Genomic DNA, 19978 nt, shown 5'->3' with positions numbered 1-19978 from the left:
GAAAAAAGAGCTAAATTATGCAAATGATAAATAAAATAAAACTAAATAAATGTAAAATGCAGCGGTGCAGTGGTGAATGTTAATGCAGTGCAGCTCCAGTGACCTTTGCTTGAATCCAACCCAGAGCACTGTGCAGAGTTTGCATGTTCATCCTCAGGTCCTGTAAGATTTCTGTATGTATTTGAATTTATTTCTGTAATCTAAAGATGTGCATGTTAGGTTGATTGGCAGCTTCTAGTTACTCTAGTGTGAGTGAATGTGAAAAGGGGAGTTTAGGTATTACCAGGCAGTCATGTAATGTTCCAAGCACATTTGGTTCTAACTTTGTGCCAGTGTTATTCTTCAGAATTCTGTAATTTTAGAAAATATATGAATGAATGATATATTGTGAGGACAAAACCAAATATCCATATTTTTTCCAAATGCACTTATTTTGAGCAGAGTCTCAGGAGCCTAACCCAACAGGCATTGAGCCCAAGGCAGGAACAATCCCTAAACAGGGCACCAGCCCATCGCAGGGTGAACACACATACATACACACACTCACATTAAGAATAGTTTAGTAAAGCCAGTTCATCGAACCTGGACAGTGTGATGACACTGGAGCACACCCACACAGACATGGGAAGAACATACAAAATTGACAAAGGGAGCACCGGTGACATGAACCTCATTCTGCTTTGTATTGTGAGAGAGCAGCACTACCACTGTGCAAACATATGTACAAACTTTTATTAAAATATTATAATAGTAAACTGGATAAAGGTTATTGCACCAGCAAATGAATGATTATTGAGACTCCTTCCATGTTCTGTGTTCCCCATCAGATCTTTTTAAGCAGGTGGCAGGTGCCAGTGCAATGTGTGACCAGCGGCATCTCAGCCTGCTTCTTCATGAAGCCATTCAAATCCCACGACAACTGGGAGAAGTGGCCGCGTTTGGAGGCAGCAATGTGGATCCCAGCGTTCGCAGTTGCTTTCGAGTGGTGAGCACAAATCTTAATTAGCTCATCTGGGCAATGAGGACTGAGTGCAATTTGAACATTTGATTGGGTGCATGAAATGTGGCCTCCAAAGTTCAAGATGCCTAATGGAAGGTCCAGCATTCAATTTGTTTGATTAACAGTGAATTACAGCAAACAGTCTTGTGTGTGCTTTAATGTTTTTGTGATCCCCTGATAAAAGGGAATAATTTACCATGTATTCCAGTTGTTTTGTAAATATTATATGGCCAAGACAGGACTGTAGACCAGATGTGTCATACTCAGATTTCATTCCAGCCACTTTTTTAATTACGGTTGCTAATTTAACATACTTCTTTTGCCTTAATTATAACTGCCTAATTGTTTTTTTCTTCCTTAGGCAGCAGCCAAACAGTAAAGTGATGCAAAGCAAGGCAACAGATGACCAGCTAACTCAGGGGTCTTCAATGGTCCCAGAAAGCCACGATTTTCATTGCAAGCCGTCTCTTATTTAGCTGTTAATGAAGCCCATTATTTAATTCTATGGCTTGTTAGTGTTCTCATTCTGCCACACCAGTCATTTCATCTGTTGGCTCACTTTGCATCTCATTATTGTTTGGCTACTGGTTAAAGAAAACAATGAAACAATTAAAATGCAAGTCAGTTAACATCAAGGCAACTTTGTATGTTCCATTGACATTAGTAATTACTTACTAATGGAGACAGTGCGGCCCTGCAGGAGCGGAGTCTGACATCCCTGTTCAAGACTATGTTAGTTACAAGGACTCATGGGAAAAGAGAGCACAACTTGCTTTTCTTTCTGTTACTTTTCGGCTTGCTATTTATCTTGATTGCTGCAGAAGTTTTACTATATTTCTTTATCAAGGTACATGCAACTTCATTTAATAAAGGCATTTTCCCCTTTCACCTCAAAATATTTTGTATCTAATGTTACTCGCCAAAGCCTTTCCCCACAACTATGAGTGCAGAAGTCTTTGAACTACCAAAGCCATGCATAAGTTAATAACTAGTTGATAGCTTCCAAGGACATTTATCTGTTGGCAATTGCAATTTTATTTAAAAGGACAAGTCTACCACTGGTCACCATGCCTCCAGAATACTATGCATGGCCCAAGCATGGATTAACTAAACACCTTTTTAAGTGCCTAGGGAGGGAAGACCAACTATGGCATGGACAAGATGCAAGAACCCTCAATTGAAATAAAAGTCGTCTTTATTTGAATCTTAACCAAAAGGACAACTGGGTATACCAGTCCAATGCCCAGAGACTGTCGACTCTTCTCAATTTGAGAATATCTAATTGATCAGACAGTGCTGCTCCATGAAAGCCTTACAGATCACATCTTTCTAATTCTTGGCAACAATACATATAAAAGGATATACATTGATCAGCCACAACATTAAAACCACTGACAAGTGAAGTAACAATATTGATTATCTTGTTACAATGGCACCTATCAAGGAGTGGGATGTATTAATCAGCAAGTGAACAGTCAGGTCTTGAAAGTAATGTATTGGAAGCAGAAAAATACAGGCAAGTATAAGGATCTGAGCACTCAGCCAAATTGTGACAGCTAAACAACTGAGTCACAGCATCACTGAAAAAGTAGGTTTCGTGAGGTGATTCCCGTGGTTAGTACCTATCAAAAGTGGTTCAAGGAAAGACCACCGGTGAACTGAGGACAGGGTCATGGTGGCCAAGGTTCATTGATGCACATGGAGAGCTTGCTGCATGTTAGGTCACGTAACTGCAGAACAGTCACAGTGCCCATGCTGACCCCTGTCCACTGCCGAATGTACTTACAATAGGCATGTGAGTGTCAGAACTGGACCATGGAGCAATGAAAGGAGGTGGCCTGCTCTGATGAATCACATTTCCTTTTCGATCATGTGGATGGCCAGGTGCGTGTGCGTCGTTTATCGGGGATACAGATGGCAGCAGAATGCACTATAGGGAAAAGGTAAGCTGGCGAAGGCAGTGCGATGTTCTGCTGGGAAACCTTGGGTCTTGGCATTCACATGGATGTTACTGTGGCACATACGATCTACCTAAAGATTGCTACAGACCATGCATACTCCTTCATAGCAATGATATTCCTAGATGGTAGTTCTTTCAGCAGGGTAATGACCCTGCCACACTGCAAAAATTGTTCAGGAACATGACAGAGAGATTAAAGTGTTGACTTGGCCTCCAAATTCACCAGAACTCAAACCAATCAAGCGTCCGTGCTGAAAAACTTCTCAGCTTACATCACTTAAAGGATCATCTGCCAACATCTTGGTGCCAGATACTACAGAACACCTGCAGAGGTCTTGACGAGTCTTTGTCTTGATGGGTCAGAGCTTTTTGGGTGGCACATGGGAGACTTACACAATCTCCGGAAAGTGGTGTTAATACTGTGGCTCATAGGTGTATAGTGACATAAGAGCTAACTGATAGTGGAAGTCCTAGATTTCCTTGTGTTGCAGGAATTAGAAGGTGGATACTGTATATATTATTTATTCTCCAGATACTCATGTACATCTGGCCAGTACAGTTTATTTTATTACACACTAATGTGTGTGTCTGTGAAATACATTTAAAACAAACCAAAGCATGAGTTGACCTAGATATGTAGATGTGTTGGTCACTGTACTAGTAGCACTTTTTTTTTACAGTGTAAGTTTTTTGAAGGTCCTACTTTGGTCTACCAATTTGGCATCACCAAAAAGTTAAGCATTGTACAAAAAAACATGATAAATATTTTAAAAATGCAAATTGTCATTTTAACAGTAAATGAAACACTGGTGTTGCATATAAGTGTCTTTAGGACTTTGAAAATGTCTGACCTCCATACTAGATATAATTATCCTCATCACCTATTTGTGTGTGCTACATGGTGATATAATTGCTGCCTTGCAACAAATAGACCAGGGTTCAGATCCGGGGTGCTCCGTGCATGGAGTCTGCATGTTCTCCCTGTGTTCATGTGGCTTTCCTCCAGGTGCTCCAGATAAATTCCTGAGTCCAAAGGCATGCACGTTAGTTGGACTGCTGAAGCTCAACTGGACCCTGATGTGTGTGCATGTGTGTTCCCCCTACATCGGACTGGTGCCCAGTCCAGGGATTGTTCACACCGTGCACTATTGTTTGCTAGCATATTCTCCAATTACCCTGCGTCTCACTGGATAACTGGGTTTAGAAAATGGCTGGATGGATCTATTTATGTAGTTTCAATCATACTGAATATATCACATTCCAAATGTAATTAAACTAATAATCTACACTTCTACAAATGTTTCATAAAGCATTCAAATAAATTAAACAAATGCAGTCAGCACAGATAAAAAAAATAATCAAATGATGTCTTGCAAGCTCTGATGACCTCGCAGGTCTCCTTTAATACAGATAGAAAACAGCACACCATTTTATTTCCATAATGAAGTGAGTGTTGCTATGGTGCTAACTGGTGGAAAAACATCTTTTACTTATTCTAAGGAAACATAAATATGCTTCCAATATGTGTTGTAAAAATATATTATTTAGGGAAGGATGAAATGTGATTTCTCCAATATACTGTTAGCCATTCATTCAGCTACAATATATACATAATACTGTATGGGGATAATTTATTCAGCTATTAAATTAAAATTAAAAAGTTGACACTTCTAGATGTTTTTACTATTGGATAAACAGAAAGATGATTGAAAAATGTAGGATAAATTAATAATACTTTTCAGCAGGGTCTGGTTTTAGTTGCCAGCCTACAGCTAGAGCCGAAATGGCATTCAAATTCTTATCTTTCTCTTTTTTCTTTTTTAAGTGAAAGATGGATGGATGGGAATTTAGTGTTCTGAGACAGAGGGCTGGCTGTATGTCACTGACCAGGGGAGTTGGAGGAATGTTGATTCTAGATTTAGCACTAAGTACCTACCTCTCCTCATTCTCCTTTATGAATATTTCTTGTTAAAGTTCTGCCTGCAGTCCTCAAACGGCAGGGCGCCTGCTGACAAGGCGGTTGATCTCAGCAAGCTGTATGAGATGTAAGTGAGAGAAAGAATGAAAGTGGGACAGGAACAGAGGACATGTGAATGTGACTAAAGAAAATGCCTTCTTTGTTTTATCTATTCTTGAAATGCGTACAGCAGAAAACATATCAAGTCACACCATCATAACCTTACCTTGAAACTGCAAGTCCACCCATTCTTTTTCAAGTTTCAATGGCTTCCACGCTGCCCTCCTTAAAATTAATACAATTATTGTTGAAGTTCACGCAGCAAGTCTAATGTCCCACTGTTTGTCTGTAGATGTTACTGCATTAATCTAAGAAGTTGAATTTATGCAAGAAGTTTGTCAGTACTGGTCAGACGTGGCGTCAACAGGAAAGTGGAGTGTGGTGTGTTTTTTTGATAGCAGATAAAATAGTCTTTGGATGAGGCTGGGGTTTCCCTAAATTAAAGAATTATTAAGCTTCAATGAAATATTACTAGAAATCCAGGAAAATACTAAATAGATACTTAATATCTATTATTGTGGAATAAAATTGCCTTATACAGTGGGATGCAAAAGTTTGGGCAACCTTGTTAATAGTCATTATTTTTCTGTATAAATCGTTGGTTGTTACAATAAAAAATGTCAGTTAAATATATCATATAGGAGACACACACAGTGATCCAATAAACTTCATTTCACTTCTCAAATATCACTGTGTGTGTCTCCTATATGATATATTTAACTGACATTTTTATTGTAACAACCAACGATTTATACAGGAAAATAATGACTATTAACAAGGTTGCCCAAACTTTTGCATCCCACTGTATATAAAGCTGTTATTCTGTCTGTGTGGTTGTTGATCTGTTGTAATTCACTTGTGATCAGCTCCATAAAGTAAAGGGACAAAGTAAAGTTACATGTGCGATGGCATTAAAACTGCAGCACAAAAGATAATTTCTCAGCTTTTTGTAATTCAAATTACATCATAGACTATAGCTACATTAAAAAAAAAAGAAACAAACACCAAAATAAGTGTAATGTTTATAACATTTCAGATGCTGCACTACACATACGACATTCACTTTCTTAATGACTAAATCAGCCTTCTTTAAGGAAAAAAAGTGAATTTTCTTAGCGACACACCCTGTCTGTCCTTAAAAATGAATACATCATCTTATCATGTGCCTCAACAGATTTTTCCATTTGTCCAGGCCTCTGTGTAAAATGCTGTTTTTTGCCTTAGCTTTGAACCAATCTATGCTCAGCTTTTTCCTATTGCCTCTGGTTTGACTTTCTCCTGCAAAAAAATACATAAAATAATAATTGGTGCACTTAACCTTAGTGCTCCCCTTCAAAAATGTGAAAGCTGCTGCCTGCAGTGCAACAGTGAGCCGCACCATTGGGGTTTCTACTTCTAGAAAACAGCTTTCCTCACGAATCACTGACCATGAAACACTGACCTCTATGGCCAGCAAAAGCACCCTGTGGCATCTCCTCTCTAGTAAAATAGCATTTCATGGCTGAAAGAAATTTCTGGCAGATGGTGGGGACAAATTTCAAAGGTCTATGCTGGGAATACATCATCACAAACGATCAGTAAATTACAAAATAATTATAAAAGAATAGTCATAACATATAAAGGTTAGATGACTAAAACAAAAAATATATATGTGCAGTACTTTCTACACTGCAAGAAGCTGTCTTGGTAAAGAGGATTCATTTAAGTTACTCAGCCATCCATCCTAATTTAGGATGACCATATGACACTGCACAAATCAGACACTGCTTCAAAATGCACAGGATAATTAGAGCACCAAATGGTTTCAAATTGTTCATTGAAATAATTCTCAGCAAACCAATAAAAAAAAGTGTGCCAGATGGGATAGAATTGCTTATCTGCAAGAAAATAAATCATCACAGTTTCAGAGTTATCATTATTGTTTAAAGTTCATACTAAGAAATGTAACAATTCTGTCTGAAAGCAACATTCCCCTTGCTGGAAGTAATGTATTTATTGCAATCTAAAATGTCATCCAGCAGCAGTTACTCTTTAAGCTATTAGGTCAGTAAGCCATCTTTGCCATAACATTTGGCTCTTTCTTGGAACGCTTGACAATGCAGAATCCCATCAGGCTGTCCTGGGCAGACTGTGGTCTTGTTCTGTTTTTTGCTGTAACATTGCACTAAAATTTACATCAAACAAGATACAAAATGTCTACAAGCATTGAACTTGTTTTTATGAAATCCAGACAAAGAAAATATGTTGAATGGTTAGTTGTATTCTCAGAAAGCTTATATTTCCATAACTGTGCAGAACCTTCAGTTAAAGTTGTGTATTTTCCTGTTTTTGTATGAATCTCATATAACTCGATTACAGTTGATTAATTGTTCACCCTAAATTAGCCTTGCATTAGTAAATGTGACTTGGGGGAGTGCTGTACAGTAGACTGGCACCACAGTCAAGATTGGCACCTGACTTACTCCCAGTCTTGGTACCCATAAGCCTCAGTTGGCTTAAACAGCTTGAAGATGGCTGGGCAGATTATTTACTGTATTTGCTTAAAATATGCAGCTATGTTTGACATCTCAATGTTGAAAAACGTCATCATTTGGGAAGCTAATTACTACTGGAGCATATTAGGGCCACGGAGAAGAAAAAAAAAGTGTATGTCGAGAATAAAGTCAACATGCCTACTTTATTCTCGACATTTCCACTTTAATCTCAATGCTAATGTCGAGATTAAAGTCGACATTTTGACTTTATTCTCGCCATTTATGTCGAGATTAAAGTCGACATTTCCACTTTATTCTTGACATTTCTTAAGTCTTGGATCTAATTTAATTTTATGGCTTGTTAGTCTGCAATGTAAGGTTCTTATATTGTAGATTTTTTACTCTCCAAGGATATCATCCAAAACAGATCATTTTCAGTCTGTCACATTTTCTGTTACGTGTTTTATTAAATCAAACAGTGCATGATGAACACACACAGATGTAAATGAAAATGGATGGAGAACTGCTGGCTGCTGTGTCATTTACATTTTATTGCTAATAAGGAGCCATTAAAACAATGAATGCAGCTATTTAAGATTGAAATAAGCAATCGAGGGTAGGGAACCTTAACAAGCGAGACCACTAAAATGAAGCATCAAAATATCACATAAGCCAGGGGTGTCAAACTCCAGTCCTGGAAGGCTGCAGTGGCTGCAGGTTTTCATTCTAACCATCTTCTTAATTAGTGGCCAGTTTTTGCTGATAATTACTTCTTTTAATTAACTTGACTCAGGCCCTTTAGTTGTTTCTTTTTCCTTAATTAGCAGCCAAACAATAATGAGACACAAAACAAGCCACCACATCACACAATATCTGAAAATAAAGAAAGGTGAAGGTCTCAGTAATGTTGATCTTTCAACTCACCAAAACACTTTGACGATGTTCTTATGAAAAACAGAAAATCAACAGTTTTGGAAATGTCAGCTGTGGCAGAATGAGAGCAACAACAAGCCATGGAATTAAAAAACGAGTTTAATTAACAGCAAGAATTGGCTTCTCATTATGAAACTGGTTGGAGTTTGAAGCCTCAGTTTAGCTGGTCATCTGTTGGCTCATTTCACATCTCATTTCTGCTTGGCTACATTTTAATGAGGAAACGAATCAATTCAGAGGACTGAATCCTTCTAACAGGGCTATTAAAATGTGAATTAGCAGTGAAAAACAGGTCACTGATTAGGAAAAGGGTTAGAATGAAAACCTGTAGCTGCTGCGGCCCTCCAGGCCTGGAGTTCGACACCCGTGACTTAAGCAATAAGTGTTTCATTGGCAATAATTGTTTTCTCATTAGGAAACTGGGCTGGAACAAAAACCTGCAGCCACTGTGGCTCTCCAGGACCGACATTGCCCACCCCTGATCTAGGGAATATTAAAGCTTTTTTAGAATTTAATCAACAATGGATTTTTTTTTATGTAATCTGTCTGTCTCAAGGTCTGCAGCTGAGTTTCTTTGTTTGACCTCTTATATATTATTTTGAATGTTCAGCTCTTTAATTTTCTATCTTTTCAGGCTCCTGGGAAAGCTGCTATTGAAGTCGGCCACTTCATGGAATGGATGAGCCTAGAACCTCAATCCATGGTGTGGCTGCCTGTCCTGCATCGTGTAGCCATAGCAGAGTCTGCCAAACACCAGGCGAAATGCTCAGTCTGCAAACAATTCCCCATCAAAGGCTTTAGGTACTTGTGTTGTTCAATCGTAGTCTCTATAATGACAAACACAGTTTTGATGACTGCCACAATTCCTACTCAAATGGGAAAAATTAGGAGAGAAGATGGAACAAAATCTTTTTAATGAGGTTAGTTCCCTACAGACAGTGAGCAATGTCTGTTGGACTGGTTTATCTATGCTAGAACATTTTGGGTCGACTGTACATTCTGTGTACAATTAAAGAAAAAAGTGTTAAGACTTAATGGTAAATTAGTAAAACACTTTTCATTATTTACATCTCTTTATTGAATTTTCAGATAACAATAATACATTATATTATTAATATTAATCTGATGTTCCCCACTTCGTTTCATTTCATTCAGATATTATTCTTCTATTGCATTACCTAATGGATTATTTAGTAGCAGTGACTCTGTAGCTAGAAAATGAGGTAGTTTAGAAACTGAGGCACATTACAATGAACCAAGTCTGTGGCTTGCTGGAAATAAATGAAAGAAATTAATCACAAAGCTCATTGAATAATGTGAATGCTTTCTGTATACACTCACCTAAAGGATTATTAGGATCACCTGTTCAATTTCTCATTAATGCAATTATCTAATCAACCAATCACATGGCAGTTGCTTCAATGCATTTAGGGGTGTGGTCCTGGTCAAGACAATCTCCTGAACTCCAAACTGAATGTCAGAATAGGAAAGAAAGGTGATTTAAGCAATTTTGAGTGTGGCATGGTTGTTGGTGCCAGACGGACCGGTCTATTTCACAATCTGCTCAGTTACTGGGATTTTCATGCACAACCATTTCTAGGGTTTACAAAGAATGGTGTGAAAAGGGAAAAACATCCAGTATGCGGCAGTCCTGTGGGCTTAAAATGCCTTGTTGATGCTAGAGGTCAGAGGAGAATGGGCCGACTGATTCAAGCTGACAGAAGAGCAACTTTGACTAAAATAACCACTCGTTACAACCGAGGTATGCAGCAAAGCATTTGTGAAACCACAACACGCACAACCTTGAGGAGGAGGATGGGCTACAACAGCAGAAGACCCCACCGGGTACCACTCATCTCCACTACAAATAGGAAAAAGGCTACAATTTGCACGAGCTCATCAAAATTGGACAGTTGAAGACTGGAAAAATGTTGCCTGGTCTGATGAGTCTCGATTTCTGTTGAGACATTCAAATGGTAGAATCAGAATTTGGCGTAAACAGAATGAGAACATGGATCCATCATGCCTTGTTACCACTGTGCAGGCTGGTGGTGTAATGGTGTGGGGGATGTTTTCTTGGCACACTTTAGGCCCCTTAGTGCCAATTGGGCATCGTTTAAATGCCACGGGCTACCTGAGCATTGTTTCTGACCATGTCCATCCCTTCATGACCACCATGTATCCATCCTCTGATGGCTACTTCCAGCAGGATAATGCACCATGTCACAAAGCTCGAATAATTTCAAATTGGTTTCTTGAACATAACAATGAGTTCACTGTACTAAAATGGCCCCCACAGTCACCAGATCTCAACCCAATAGAGCATCTTTGGGATGTGGTGGAACGGGAGCTTCATGCCCTGGATGTGCATCCCACAAATCTCCATCAACTGCAAGATGCTATCCTATCAATATGGGCCAACATTTCTAAAGAATGCTTTCAGCAACTTGTTGAATCAATGCCACGTAGAATTAAGGCAGTTCTGAATGCGAAAGGGGGTCAAACACCGTATTAGTATGGTGTTCCTAATAATCCTTTAGGTGAGTGTATGTCTTCAAAGTTCACAATGCCCTGCTCATACCACAAAATCAATGCTAAATGTTCAAAGAAGTTAGTTTAATGGACACTAAAACAATTTGTATATTAGTTCCTGATTCTTAGTGAATTTGAACCAAAGAGTTTTTGTTTTAACTGTGATCATTTATGTAAAAGCAGGGGACCCAGCACAGCCTGCAAAAAAATAAAGGCCCTATGTTACTTGTCTTTTGTTACTGGCCTGCAAATTATGACATATAAATCAACGTCCATGATTTATCTGCTCATTTTTTGATTATAAATCAACGTCCATGATTTACTCATTACTCATTTTGTGAAAGTGTCGAGTGTCCTGAGGACCACCAGTGATTGATGGTTTTCATTGTTGTAGCCAAAGCAGAGACAAGATGGGACTGGAGTGTCAAGAAGATGTCTCCCTCAAGCATTAGGCCTGAATTCAGAGAATATGGAACTCTCTGGCCCCAGTAGAATATGGAATTATGTTTTTACTGTATTATTTTTGTTGCTTGTACTTGTAAGGCTTGCTCCATTGGCCAGTTTGTTTGTTTACAAAGATTTTATGAAAATGTATCTGTAAATATTTGTGTTTTCTGATAATGTTACACCTTGGTAAGACTTAGTAGTAGTAGTAGTAGTATTTATAATTGTCACATGTATAGAGTAGTGAAGTTCCTATTTGCCTGTTGTCACAAAGAATCACACCAGACATCGTAAAGGTTTGGGGAAGCCATCCATATAATATATATTGGCTGCAAATGTAGTACATTTTCACAGAGTTGTTCACAAGACTGAGTCCAAAACAGAACTGACTACAAGAGACAAAGATGGAGGCTTTAAAGGCCTGTATAGGAAGTGACATCATCAAAGGGGCCAGAATCAGAAGTGATGTTGTCTGGACCGAAAGTGACATCATCAAAGGACCTGGCACCGGAAGGGATGCCTTCTAGAGTGGAATTGACGTCAGCAAAGGGGCCAGCACTGGAAATGATGTCTTCTGAGGCGCAAGAACCTTGTAGGATTTCCTGGGAAAGGTCTGTAGGGAACTGAGAAAGACAGTCAGCACATTCTGCCGCCCCCTGGTCGGATGTTTTATTACAATTAGTGAGGCCCTTTAGCTGTCTCCTACTCGCACGTGTGTGACACTGTCTCACCAACATGCACCACCACATCACCACTCTCTGGCGCCATAATAAACATAAATGGATTAAAATACAGATTTTTTTTTTTTCAGTAGAAAACATAGAGCTGCTTAACTGATGTACCCTTTAGCTCTGTTGCCACACCAATTGTTCAGTTAATGGTGACCCTAACCTACTGTAGTTCTATGTATGAGAATTTATGGAAAACTGGTCCTTGGATTATGCCTATTGTTTTCTAAACTGGTACCTTCTCCCTACAGCCCACCTGGGAAATTGTAAAGAAAACTAAAAGTGTGGGCTGATGTTAGACCACCTGGTGACTGGTTTTAAATATGAATTGATGGAAACAGAAAGAACAGAATAAGTCAAAGCATGAGCTGCAGGCAGCTTTTTTGCAATAAAAATTTCGTTACCAGTAGCTAGAAGGAAAACCAAACTTTGTACTCAACGTCCGCTTAAGTACTTTCCACTCCTTTGCAGATGGACATACAAACGAGTACTGTATGTACATGATGTGCCTTGTCAGTCTTTTTTAATGAGTCAGCATTTTCAGATATTCCTAATTATCATAATTAGAGTAGATAATTAAAAATAAAGACAGAGGAGGATTAAAGTAAAATGTACAGGCGATAATAGCAAATAAAATACATTAAAAAATATCTTTCAACTTCTTTGGGCCATTTTCTGCTCTTTCTGTCCATTTTCCCACCAACTGTACCAAACCAAAATTCCCCCTCGTCACCTCATGCCTCTCAGTCCTTGTCCATCCTGACTTATACCTCCCACTAGATAAATGATTTCCATCCATCCATCCATTATCCAACCCGCTATATCCTAACTACAGGGTCACAGGGGTCTTCTGGAGCCAATCCCAGCCAACACAGGGCACAAGGCAGGAAACAAACCCTGGGCAGGGCGCCATCCCACCACAGAGATAAATGATTTCTTCTCCTTAAATCCTAACTGGACACTTAAGTGGCCAAGAGGTACAGAATGCTCTTTTCCAGATTCTAGGACAGCTCTGAGAGATAGATTAAAGATCAATAAGAATTTTTGTAAATACTGGGACAATTCTGTAAGAGCTTCCCCGCAGTCCTGATCTCACATTCACATTAAATGGGAAGTTTGTCCTCTAAATCTGACATGTTTTCAAAGGGAGCAGCTTATTCTAGGAGGCTCACGTGCATGTCAGCATTCACTAACAACTCTTCTGCCTACAAAAAGCAGCAGTCTATGGGTTGTAACTCTGGTTCTTGCCTGCAGTTCTATATCCATTAATAAAGCAATCATATTTCTTTTGAAATGAATGTGTCTGTCTGTGTGACTTCTCCACTGAAGAATGGCAAGTAATACGAGAGGGCCACAATTATATGGGAGCTGGCATGGTGCTCTGTGTGAAGTAACCATGTCACACCTTAGGATTTCAATCCACAATCTTCCTCTTTGAGTTGCCTACAGCATGTGAAGCAAGTTTGTGTTTCTCTTTTAAATTTGAAATGTTATTTAAATGACTAGCGCATCCAAACAAATGATTGAGTGCCATTCTCCAAATCTCATGACAAGCATTTAAAAGGAGTAGTGTACATCAGCGATGCAAAATTGTCAAGGACAAAAAAAAAAGCCATCAAAGCTCTTTAAAAACTGCACCATAACCTGACGATTCAAAAAGAATGTGCTTCTTTAGAAGATTAACCAAATATATATAAAATAAACAATATTATAAGTTAATCCTTTTTCACATTGACAAATAGATCCGAGAAGCATGGGGGCAATTCTAAAAATTGGACCAAAAATTGCAGTAAGAAGGAAACCACTGATTGCAGTGATTGTAAAGTATTGATTGTTTCTTTTGTTACTTAGAAAGGTTCTTTTATTACCATCCTATTTCATTTTGTGGTTTTTGTGCATGAAGATTTTAATTTTAACATTTATTCTTTTTCTTGTTTCATTTTGTGCCTTGAATTTTTTTTTTTTTTTACGTCTGATTTATTTCTTGAATAGACACCATTTTGAACGCTGTTCTCATTCGAGTCTTGCAATCACTATAACATATGGCAACAGTATAAGTATGACAGCATTTGGTGAAGTCGCTCTCCCTCAGTGGATATTCTCTGCAACCTTAGCATTAGTTAGCATTTGTTACAAATAAGCACTGAGTTAGCTATTGTTTCCTTTTGGCTTTTTATTTTTTGTTTACTAACTTTGTGTCCTTTGGTTTTGACATTCTAATCATTCTTTTCTTCTTTTCGAGTTTTGTGCTCGGCCTTTAACGATTACCTCGGCCTTTCATTTTATCTTCTTGTTATTAAACTCACAGTAGTTTCAGGCACTCTTCTTATGCTAACAACACAGATCCTTTACAAAAGCACACGTAAAAAACGGGCAAGGATTATTTTAGAATTTTAATAATTAACCAATAAGTTTAAATAACTGGTCAATTAGAAGGTGGATCTTCAAAATGCTTTCAAAGAGGTTAGCGGAAAGTGAAAAGGGAAGTAAAACAAGAAAAAACAAAACTGTGAAAACAAACAAGGAATATGTGTTATTGGAGTTTATGCATGGCCACTAATACACACTATTCTGTTTTAAGGAATGTGATGGTGATTTCTTTTTTATGCCACCACAGCTATAACTTCACATTCCATTTCCATCATAAAACACACAAGGTCAATACAAAAGTGTCAAGCCTTTTAATCCTTTGTATCAGGTAATTTCAATAAAATGTGGATCAATTGCTGTTATACTATTATTGCCAGCTCAAACATATTTTAAAATAATGGACATACCTAAAGCCTGAAGGTATGACAATTTATCACATTTGGGTTCTTCTCAGTGCCTGCCACTTGTGCCTCTACATCTGCAATCTTTTTTTCAGTGTAATTATCTCCTGCACTGCGTGCTAGGTTTCACTACCCAAGAAATGTTTTCTTTGGTCACCAGCTCCCCTATTTAAATGGAATGCTGTGAGTTTTTCAAGGTTCTAATGGCCACCTCAATGTCTGTTGATGTTGGTCATGCCAATGAACCTCAAGCACAAACACATTCCAAATACTTGATAACTTAATCTAATATAAATTCCCACTCACCTGCCAAAAATGCTGTTCTTTCTTATGAAATGCAATCTTTTAGTTGCACTACAGGAACGCAGAGGTTACCACAACAGCTACTCTCATGCTAATGGGGAACAGTTTCCAGTCTTCACACATTTCGTATTATGATAGCCACTTTAATCAAGAGAATTAAAAACATTGGATCCTTTTACACATAAAACCTGGGGCTTAAAATTTCTGGTTTGAAAGATAAGTTTGCTGTTTTTGATTTGAAAGTATTTTTTTAACAATCTGAGAATACGCTGATTTGCCGTGGAACTGTATTTCGTAAAATGAACCTGGATTTTCAAATAGAAAAATGTAATGTTCTTCCTAGTAACTTATGTGTTCAATGTGTCAGCAGAGCACAGCAATAAACAAACCAGTTTCCAATAAGTTAAATTTTCCATTCTATACTTTGTCACCTGGGTGGCTTTCACACTTTAGCACAATAGCTATAAAATAAATCTACAAGTAAATTAAACAAAGATCCACCTTAAAAAGTGATAATTGTCTGTGGGTCTGTCTATATGTAGGTCCAGTTGCTACATCACTGTTATCAAACAGGTGGCAAATCTCTAACATTAGCACTGCTTTTACAAATCCTGTGCCAAACAGTATGTAACACTGACATAGCAACTGGATGGATGCACTGCACTGCAAACATTAATGCTGACTACATCCAACAGAGAGTAACTACTGGACAGACAGAAATCAGCTTATCCGTCTTAAAGAAGGAAAAATGTCTGTGTGTTTATGTATCTGTTTGTCCATTTGGTTGCTATGTCCCTGTCATTCCAACATATGGTGCATCACAAACATTTGCAGTAATTAAAAGCATTGCATTTGGCATTCCAAAAGATGGAGCAAAACCTTTTATTACTAAAATGTTTGTAGTGCGCCACCTATTGGAATGACAAATGCAATACATTTTATTACTACATACATTCCAATAGGCGGTGCACTGCAAATATTAACATTGTGGTCTGCATTGAGTCTTAGATGGGTAGCACAGCTAGTAATAGTAATACATTAACAGGAATTGGAGGAGAATCAAATGTGTCAAAAAACACAAGTACAGTGTAATAGACAACAATTACCAAATAAACTCCTCTGTTACTATTACTACTACAGTACCTTCATTATTTTGTTAATTTTTATGATAACTTCTTCCAAGAAAAAAGCAAATTTAATGAATGCCAAAACTGGATAGCAAACATTCAAGAACACTTGCCTTCTAACTGCCTGTGTTTTAACTTGTCATGGAGTTGTATTGTAATACCAGTGGCAGCTTAAACAATGATTCACAACAGAAGGTAGGACCAGAGTCTCCTCTACATTAAACAAAAGTGCTTCATAAGTAGAGCATACAGCACACGTGTGTATGTTTACTCATAACCTTTGTCATCTAATGGAGTGGAATAAAAGGCAGCTAATACCAAACCCTTGCCAATTCTGTGCAAAATAGCAGAAAATGCCATATTTAGAAACACAATGTCTTTCTTTTAATTCACTTATTTAGGATGAACAAAGTTAAATAATTACCCTGCCATTACTCACATTTCATGTTCCTTTTTTAAATTTACCTCAGCCAGCTTGGTAATTACCAAATAACTTACAGTAGTTAAACAATGCCTTCTGTGTTCTTGCTTTGCTCAGGTACCGCAGTTTAAAGCAGTTCAATGTGGATATTTGTCAGACCTGTTTTCTCACGGGCCGAACCACAAAGGGCAAAAAACTGCACTATCCAATCATGGAATACTACACCCCAGTGAGTATATCACTTCAATATTGGTTATAATTATGTGTTAACATAATATAATCTTATTTAACAGAGAGAAAAATGTTTTCAGCTGCACAAATACAGTTCAGTTTACCAATGGCATTTTAAAATTTCTCATTAATGGATTCAGCCAGTTTGTGTGTGGGCTTATGGGACAAACAGCATCCTGGAAAATGAATTTGCAGTCAGGCCTCTACATGTGATTTTTATTGGGGCTATATCACTGCTTTATTTATCCTATTGCATATTATAATTACCTAACACACAAAAAAATATTTTGCCACCTCTTTTGTCTGTGAGTTCCATCTGACCACAGTCTGGAACTTTAAAAAGAGAGACTTCTGAACAGCACTGTCCGTGACCATACAGTGATGGTATCCTAAATTGTGTGTCTCCCTCAAACCGCATACTTCACAATTCTGTTGGGTAGTTAAACACATTACCTTAGACACCCAGAGATGTTGTGTCTATTGGCTAAGTGCTCCGGGAGTAGTAGGGGCCCAGCTGTCTTCTGACTGTTTGTAATGCTTTATGTAGCAGTATCTGTGAGGAGGTTTGTATCTAATATGATTGGTAGAGTTCTTAGGGCAGGATCAACTTTAAAAACCAACAAACACCTAGTTGGAGATCACCCTTCCGTTTAATTATAGCAGCCTATCTTAAAGTCATAAGTAAATGTACATAACTTCAGTATGTTTTTCAGTTTACTGTTTGTTCTACAATGGTGGGGGCTGTGTCTGGCCACACATTCAGAGGTGAACAAAGAGTACAGAAGGGAGCTCACCACATACCCCTGTGGAGTTCCTGTATTGAGGGTCAGCATGGAGGATATGATGCTGCATTTCCTCATATGCTTTGGTCTGTGGTTTAACAATTCCAAAATCCAGCCGCAGTGGGTGGCACTGAGTCCTAAACTGAGGAGTCTGATGGCCAGGTTTGGCAGTACAACACTATTAAATGCTGAGCTGCTGTCGATAAACAGGACTCTGGCATAACAGTTCTCATTATCTAGATGGGCCAGGATGGTATGGAGCGCAAAGGTGCTGGGCATCCTCCGTGGACTGGTTCTGATAATGTGCAGACTGGAGGTGGTCCAATGGACAGTTTCTTGTTACTAGAAAGGAGCTATCACCCAGAATTGCATTGCTGTTTAGAAAGAGTCTTTAAGACAACTACTCAATCTTGGAAGTTATTTTCTTACATTAATTTCCAGCATTTCAAAAGTTCTCCTGTGTTTCATATGGCTCTGTTGTTTTTGACATTCAGTCTTTTTTTGTAGATCTTTCACTTTCCCTATATTAACTTTTTTACTATATGATTATATCTCCTTATTCTGCAGTTTACTGTCTCTATCTCTATTTATAGTCTAAATTTATAGAAGTAAATAAGCAGAAATGCAAAAATGTACAACTTAGTGACAGGTAAAAAGAAATGTATACAGTGGATTCAGAAAGTATTCAGACCCCTTCACTTTTTTACATTTTGCTATGTCACATTTTTTTCCCTCATCAACTAACAGGATAGTTGGCTAGGATGACAAAGCAAAAATGGGATTTTAGATTTTTGCAAATTTATCAAACATAAAAAGCTGAAATATCCCAATGACACAAGCTTTCGGACCTTTTACTCAGTACTTAGGAGAAACATCTTTGGTCAGCAATTTGGGCTTGAAGTCTTCCTGCGTAAGAAGCAATAACCCCACACACATCTGGATATGTGGATTTTCTGACAATCTTCTCAAGCTCTGGCAGGTTGGATGGAGACCATCAGTGGGCAGCTATTTGAGGTCTCTCCAGAGATGGTTGATGGGGCTCTGGCTGGGCCACTCAAAAACATCCACAGAGTTGTCTCCGTTGCCTTTGCTTTGCCCGGTTTGAAGATAAAGGTTCAATCCAGTGTGAAGTCCAGAGCACTCTGGTGCAGGTTTCATTAAGGATGTATCTGTAGTTTGTTCCATTCAGTTTTCCCTCAACCCTGTCTAGTGTCCTAGCCACTGCTTCAGATAAACAACCCCACCATACTTCACTGTTGGAATGATGTTACACAAGTGGTGAGCAGTGCCAGGTTTCCTACAGACGTCATGCTAAGCCTGGTTTTATCAGACCAGAAATTCTTGTTCCTCACAGTCTGAAAATCCTTTAGGCACCATTTAAAAAAAAACTCAACCATGCTTCTCTTTTTATTGAGAAGGAGCTTCTGTCTGGCCAGTCACTCATAATGCCAAGATTAGTGGCCAGGCATCCAGCTCTAGGAAGAGTTGTGGTTGTTGAAAACTTGTTCTATTTAAGAACTATAAAGGTAATTGTGCTCTTGGAAGTCTTTGGTGCTTCAGGCATTGTTTTGTATCTTTTCCTAGATCTGTGCCTTGACACAGTCCTGGCTGTAAGCTCCGCAGGCAATTCGTTCGACCTCATGGCTCGGCTTTTGCTTGGATAAAAAACTAATAATCATAAATCCAAAGAAAAGAGTGTTAGGATGACAATAAACAAATGTAGGTATGCACAAAAGAACATCAAAATGACTAAGATAATTGGAGATTTCAACAAAGATTGATATAAATGATTACACTTACATGAAAATAAATATACTGTATGTAAAAACATTCAAAATAGAAAACATAGACAATGAACCATCATTGTTTTTCATTATTTAGTTGCAGAGCAGTTTGTCCATTATGTTGACACTTTCACACTGTTTTAGTAGAATTACAAATTCTGTAATCAAATCAACCACCAGGGCCATGTAACATTTACCCAAGAACACTTGGGGAAGGTAATTCTGCAAAACTGAAAGCTATCAAATATGTCATTATATAAAAAAAATCAGCCAGGCTGACCCTGTTATGAATAAAACAGTGGGAATAATTATTAAAGAAATGTTTGAGGAGATAAGTGCTAGTGTGTTTGGGAACAGTGAGTTTACGTGATGGACATCTACATTTAGTATTCTTTTAGGAAGTATAGTGGCACATACAATATTTATGCTTTTTAAAAAGAAACATTTTTAGAGTCCAGTAATCAGACTAAA

At 38.1% G+C, this 19978-nt stretch overlaps 1 protein-coding gene across 3 annotated transcripts in view; it reads left to right on the top strand.

The window, feature by feature from the left end:
- The window catches only part of drp2 (dystrophin related protein 2), a 466042-nt gene that overhangs the window by 408336 nt on the left and 37728 nt on the right, over positions 1-19978 (top strand). For all 3 annotated transcript variants that reach the window (XM_039766030.1, XM_039766031.1, XM_039766029.1), the window contains exons 13-15: positions 828-985; positions 9019-9185; positions 16828-16939. In XM_039766030.1, the coding sequence (XP_039621964.1) occupies positions 828-985; positions 9019-9185; positions 16828-16939 (437 nt within the window). The remainder of the gene's footprint in view (positions 1-827; positions 986-9018; positions 9186-16827; positions 16940-19978) is intronic.

The sequence above is a fragment of the Polypterus senegalus genome, chromosome 10, assembly GCF_016835505.1.
Source record: "Polypterus senegalus isolate Bchr_013 chromosome 10, ASM1683550v1, whole genome shotgun sequence".
NCBI classification, from domain to species: Eukaryota; Metazoa; Chordata; class Cladistia; order Polypteriformes; family Polypteridae; genus Polypterus; species Polypterus senegalus.
Note: the sequence above shows the minus strand (reverse complement) of the source record. Positions and strands in the feature narration are given on the sequence as shown.